The following is a 6,662-nucleotide window of genomic DNA, read 5'->3' as shown; positions in this document are numbered from 1 at the left end:
AATGATGAATGCGGCCAAGTACAGGGATATCCTGGACGAAAACCTTCTCCAGAGTGCTCAGGACCTCAGACTGGGCTGAAGGTTTACCTTCCAACAAGACAATGACCCTAAGCACACAGCTAAAATAACGAAGGAGTGGCTTCACGACAACTCTGTGACTGTTCTTGAATGGCCCAGCCAGAGCCCTGACTTAAACCCAATTGAGCATCTCTGGAGAGACCTAAAAATGGCTGTCCACCAATGTTTACCATCCAACCTGACAGAACTGGAGAGGATCTGCAAGGAGGAATGGCAGAGGATCCCCTGAAAAACTTGTTGCATCTTTCCCAAAAAGACTCATGGCTGTATTAGATCAAAAGGGTGCTTCTACTAAATACTGAGCAAAGGGTCTGAATACTTAGGACCATGTGATATTTCAGTTTTTCTTTTTTAATAAATCTGCAAAAATGTCAACAATTCTGTGTTTTTCTGTCAATATGGGGTGCTGTGTGTACATTAATGAGGAAAAAAAATTAACTTAAATGATTTTAGCAAATGGCTGCAATATAACAAAGAGTGAAAAATTTAAGGGGATCTGAATACTTTCTGTACCCACTGTGTGTGTATATATATAAAAGAAAAGCATCTTATTTGCATTTTAGGGACAGATTGCTATAGCAAAGCTTTTAGTAATAGCCCTTTTACAGTATTTGCTTGTATTCTCTGCCTTTAATGTGATTTGTAGTACCCAGCTCTGCTCCGAAAGATGTGACTGTGATCAGTAAAGAGGGAAATCCTCGAATCATCAACATCAACTGGCAGCCTCCGACTGAAGCCAACGGCAAAATCACAGGTACCCCAAAACCATGTCCCGGTCATATTACACCACAAAATATGAATTGAAGATAATCAACTAGAAGATCATTTTGCATTGTGACATTATTTGCATGACATGAAACAAATTTTAGACTGACATGACATGCCTGATTTACATTATGGATGCCGATGACAGGATTTACAGAACCAGTCGTGCATCCAAACAGAAAAGGCTGATTTTCAGACGTGGAATAAATCTCTGTCTCTCAGGGTACATCATCTACTACAGCACCGATGTGAACGCCGAGGTCCATGATTGGGTGGTGGAGCCCGTGGTGGGAAACAGACTGACCCATCAGATTCAGGGGCTGACGCTGGACACCACATACTACTTCAAGATCCAGGCGAGAAACTCCAAAGGCATGGGACCCATGTCAGATGCGGCGCAGTTCCGCACCCCGAAAGGTAAACCCCAGCCTTGTTTAGACTCACCTATTAAAACTTAACTGATGCTCATTTATTCATTCTGTTTGTCTTTGTTTCCAGCTGAGCCATCGGACAAAATGTCAAGTGATCAAGGTAATTAAACACGTTTCTAATGGAGAAGGAAATTAAAGACACACGACATTGTTTTAAATGCATTAATAATTTTGACTAATTATGCCAATATGATTGAATACATATGATTTATAATATTGTTATACATATTATTAATACATAATTAAATAATATCATATAAGATGTGTAAAATATTATATTAGATGTTTAGAAGTTTAATGGTCAAAACAGTTATATTAAATGTATTTATTTTTTATTAAATTTTTAAATTTTTCACTCTTTGTTATATTGCAGCCATTTGCTAAAATCATTTAAGTTAATTTTTTTCCTCATTAATGTACACACAGCACCCCATATTGACAGAAAAACACAGAATTGTTGACATTTTTGCAGATTTATTAAAAAAGAAAAACTGAAATATCACATGGTCCTAAGTATTCAGACCCTTTGCTGTGACACTCATATATTTAACTCAGGTGCTGTCCATTTCTTCTGATCATCCTTGAGATGGTTCTACACCTTCATTTGAGTCCAGCTGTGTTTGATTATACTGATTGGACTTGATTAGGAAAGCCACACACCTGTCTATATAAGACCTTACAGCTCACAGTGCATGTCAGAGCAAATGAGAATCATGAGGTCAAAGGAACTGCCTGAAGAGCTCAGAGACAGAATTGTGGCAAGGCACAGATCTGAACAAGGTTACAAAAAAAATTCTGCTGCACTTAAGGTTCCTAAGAGCACAGTGGCCTCCATAATCCTTAAATGGAAGACGTTTGGGACGGCCAGATTAAAGATACAATTTTAATTTAATTTAATTTATTTGAATTTCAAATTAAATATATACTTGAAGTATAAATAAATATAAAAATTATTTATGCATTCTATGCATTTAGTTAACATTGAGTTTTATGTATTTATACATTTGTTTATCATTAAATAAAAAGTGTGTATACATATATGACCCTGGAGCACAAAGCAGTCATAAGTAGCACAGGTATATTTGTAGCAATAGCCAACAATACATTGTATGGGTCAAAATTATAAATTTTTCTTTTATGCCAAAAATCATTAGGATATTAAGTAAAGATCATGTTCCATGAAGATATTTTGTAAATTTCCTACCGTAAATATATCAAAACTTAATTTTTGATTAGTAATATGCATTGCTAAGAACTTCATTTGGACAACTTTAAAGATGATTTTCTCAATATTTAGATTTTTTTGCACCCTCAGATTCCAGATTTTCAAATAGTTGCATCTCAGCCAAATATTGTCCGATCCTAATAAACCATACATCAATGGAAAGATTATTTATTCAGCTTTCAGATGATATATAAATCTCAATTTTGAAAAATTGACCCTTATGACTGGGTCCAGGGTCACAAATAATTATATGTATTTTATAATAATTTTTAAATATTCATACAATTTATTTACAACAACATACATCATTTAGCTAAATATGTTAAATTACAATTTATTATATATTTATTTTAATAAGTTACAAATATAGAATCTATTAATATATTACATAAAATACATATAAAGCATAAAATATAATATATTCAGTTAAATGAAGTTCTTTGATGTCTTGTCTGAAGGGCTGCAAGTCAAACCCGGTCACCCGACTCTACCGGAGCACGGGATTGGATCAAACATGGGTAAACAGGAAGACACACTCTTTAAAGACAGACACGTGACTCATTAAGAGCTGTGGTGATGTAACGCTGTCTCTCTGTCTGTGTCAGATAAACCAGGCATCACGGGCAGCCAGGAGAATCATATTCTGGTGATCGTGGTGATTGTCTCTGTTGGTGTGTTCACCATCATCGCTGTGGTCGTGGGGGCCGTCCTGTGCACGCGCCGCTCCAACTCCCACCAGAAAAAGTGTGTTCTTCACTCTTCAGTCTTCTTTTAAGCTCACATACACATGTGTATTAAAACAATAAGCAGCCTGACATGACACAGCGTGCCTAAAACTGTGGTACAATCACTGCAGCTAAACTACAACATGAATGAACAGATATCTAAAACTCTAGAAAAATACTTAGACTTTGTAATCTCACTTAATGCTGCATAACTGCAGTTAATTTCTCAAAATGATTGATTATTGTCATTGTCACAGACCCCCCCCCCCCTAAAAAAATACAGAAACTTTGTATTTTAATATTTTAATGTATATATAAAATACAGACTGTTTAAATATAACAACATATTAAAATACTAATTATTAAAATATAGTAAAATGCGGGACTTCAATATTATGTAAATATTTATATAACTATATAGTTAAATGTCTATTTTTATATTTTTAGTATTTTATATTTATAATTTTAATTAGGTAAAATCTAAATTAATTCAATCAATCATACTTAATTGAAACAAAGCAATACCTATTTTCATGCCTATCTCTATAAAATTATTTTAAATTATCATAAATTTAAATTATAGTAATATATATATTGAGTATATATATATAGAATATATATATACTATATATAGTATTGAGTAACATTTATAATGTATCTACTGTCAGAGTGCCAACACTATCAAACTACCTAACCAAACTTCACACTACTGACACACTCGTATTCTTGTTTCAGATAGATTTGATATTCGTTTCATGATTTTAAAATGATAAAATATGTATAATTTTATGTAATTCTAATATATTGATTATAATGCAAAGTATGTGATATTTGTAAAATATAATAAAAAATAAAGCATTTATTAATATGCAAGTAATAAAAAAAAAGATAAATTAATTAAACATTCTATATTTTAGGAAACGTGCGGCCTGTAAGTCCAGCACCGGCTCCCACAAGTACAAGAGCTCATCTAAAGACCTGAAACCTCCTGATCTGTGGATCCATCATGAGCGTGTGGAGCTCAAGCCCATGGACAAATCACCCGAACCCAACCCGGTCATGACAGAGACGCCCATCCCGCGGACCACCCAGGACCCGGCCGCTGAGCCCAGCCATCAGAGACGGGGTGAGAGCAGAGTGCCTAAACCTAACCCAGCATCCCGGACCGAGTCTGTTTCATAAACGCCTTTCTGCATGTGTGCAGGTCATGAGGGGGAGGAGAGCGTGTCCACTTTGGCCGGTCGGAGGGGAGTGAGACCGAAAATTATGATGCCGTTTGACTCTCAGCCTTCCCAGCGTAAGTTCACAACGAAAAAGCAAGCAAAAAGAGCACGTCATTGATTGTCCCATGCCATCTCAGCCTGTCCTGTGCTTTTCACATTGTGCTGAGTGAAGCGCAGTGCTCGTCTTGTGTCATAGCAGCAAACTAAATCCAAACCTAGTGAGCTTCCATCTTAATGCCAGAGCTGTGATTAAAAAATAGGCAGCAGTGTCATGTTGTTTTTTTAAAGTGCCCCTATTATGGATTTTTGAAAATTACCTTTCGTGCAGTGTGTAACACAGCTCTAAGTGAATGAAAACACCCTGCAAAGTTTTAAATCTGAAAGTGCACCGTGTATAAAGTTATTGTCTCTCAAAAAAAGAGTCGACTCTGAATCAATGAAACGAGTCGTTTTCAAAACGAATCCCAAGCCGTTTCATGTTGACGTCAACATGAAACATTAGCATATTACCCGCCCACTTAAACTTTGTCGGAATGAAAATGCAAATTCATTCTTTGCCACTAGGTGCAGCTTTTGGAGCGGTAATAATAGTGGTTTCCCCGGTAACGCTGTACACAAAGCAGCACTGCGCTCACAAACGCTGCTTTATCAGGCGTTACAGGCATGATCCAATCGAACCAATCACCGCAGATTAGCGTCACGCAAAGGAGGGGTTTGGAAAAATTAATCGTTAAGCGAATCGTTTGGGAGTCGTTGTTGAGCAAATAAGGTAAAAATAAATGCACATTATAAGACAATAAAAGTGTTTTTTAACCTTGCATGCATGTCAACCTGTTGTTGGGGACTCCCAAAACCAAAATATGAACCTTTCATAACCCATAGTTGGGGCACGGTAAGACAGCATATATATGCATATTGCATATATCCTTCCTAGTCAAAGCAGCCTCATAATATATTCAGATCCGTTTAAAACGGTGGACGATTTTAGAAAAATTATTCTAAGTCTAATGCATTCAATCTAACAGTTCAGTCTAATTTGACTAAATATTTGCATCTGCTTTCTATTTATTATGGTTCATACAGTATCATAGAGCAACATACTGAGAACGTTTTTTATTTTATTTATATTGTATGTACTTATTTATATGTACATGTATATAATTATCGTTAAAACGGTAACAAAATAAAATATTTACCTAAATAAATTTTGCAAATAAAATGTATAAATATAAAAAATATATTATATAAAATGTATTAAATTATATAGCATTTAATAATTTCATATAAAAATATAAAAAAAATTGAAATACTTTTGTAATATTATTTATACACTATTGAAAACACTGAAAGCTTAAATCAATCATTTAACCTTTTTTTTTTTATTCATTATAGTTGTTCATTACCAACTGTTATTTTATTTTGGATTTATTGTTTTGTTTTCAGAACTATAATTTGAATGTAGTCAAATCAAAACTATTTATTTATGTGATGCACACAGTTGCTGCCAATGTAGCATTCCAAATCACATACTTAAGACGTTGCGTATCATCTAGAATGCTGCCTAAGTAGGGATGCTGTCTATGCAGGCAGAATACAGCAAAGTAGCTCACTAAGTTTTGGAACAGATGTGTTGTGCTGTGTTGTCGTGGTTATCTCACTGTGTGTGTGTGTGTGTGTGTGTGTGTCTCAGCTGTGATTAGCGCTCACCCCATCCATTCCCTCGATCATCTTCATCACCATCATCATCACTATCACCTCCCGCCGCGTGGCTACCTTCATCACCAGATCGGCCTGAGAGCGCCTGCCACCCCCAGCACATTCTCAGACAGGCCTCCGTCTGCAGGTGAGAGCGCAGGGATGCTGTCAGACGCTATTTATCATGCGCTATTTACATGGTTCTCCAGGGTACTTCAAAGGATACAGATTAAATAAACATATTACTCAGGATCTTTGGACATGGTACCATGGTTACTGTGAGTAATGTATCTACTTTAGAGAGCTTTGAGAATAGTTATGATCTTAAAATATTAAAAAGAGTGATTCAGTCTGAGCTGCAGTTCTTGATCTGAGCTGCAACAGAAATCCTATCACAAGTTTTAACCCATCAACTACCATAGATCACGTAAATGTAATAAAATAATATTAAGGTACTATATATTCAAGTTCTAATCATATTGTTAATATATATATATATATATATATATATATATATATA

At 35.3% G+C, this 6,662-nt stretch overlaps 1 protein-coding gene across 1 annotated transcript in view; it reads left to right on the top strand.

The window, feature by feature from the left end:
* The window catches only part of neo1b (neogenin 1b), a 151,125-nt gene that overhangs the window by 138,061 nt on the left and 6,402 nt on the right, over window positions 1-6,662 (top strand). Inside the window, exons 19-26 of the mRNA XM_016230724.1 lie at window positions 725-832; window positions 1,066-1,260; window positions 1,342-1,374; window positions 2,958-3,017; window positions 3,105-3,243; window positions 4,142-4,350; window positions 4,429-4,521; window positions 6,138-6,290. Of these exons, the coding sequence (XP_016086210.1) occupies window positions 725-832; window positions 1,066-1,260; window positions 1,342-1,374; window positions 2,958-3,017; window positions 3,105-3,243; window positions 4,142-4,350; window positions 4,429-4,521; window positions 6,138-6,290 (990 nt within the window). The remainder of the gene's footprint in view (window positions 1-724; window positions 833-1,065; window positions 1,261-1,341; window positions 1,375-2,957; window positions 3,018-3,104; window positions 3,244-4,141; window positions 4,351-4,428; window positions 4,522-6,137; window positions 6,291-6,662) is intronic.

Source organism: Sinocyclocheilus grahami, unplaced genomic scaffold, assembly GCF_001515645.1.
Source record: "Sinocyclocheilus grahami isolate Dianchi unplaced genomic scaffold, SAMN03320097.WGS_v1.1 scaffold376.1, whole genome shotgun sequence".
Taxonomy (NCBI): Eukaryota; Metazoa; Chordata; class Actinopteri; order Cypriniformes; family Cyprinidae; genus Sinocyclocheilus; species Sinocyclocheilus grahami.
Note: the sequence above shows the minus strand (reverse complement) of the source record. Positions and strands in the feature narration are given on the sequence as shown.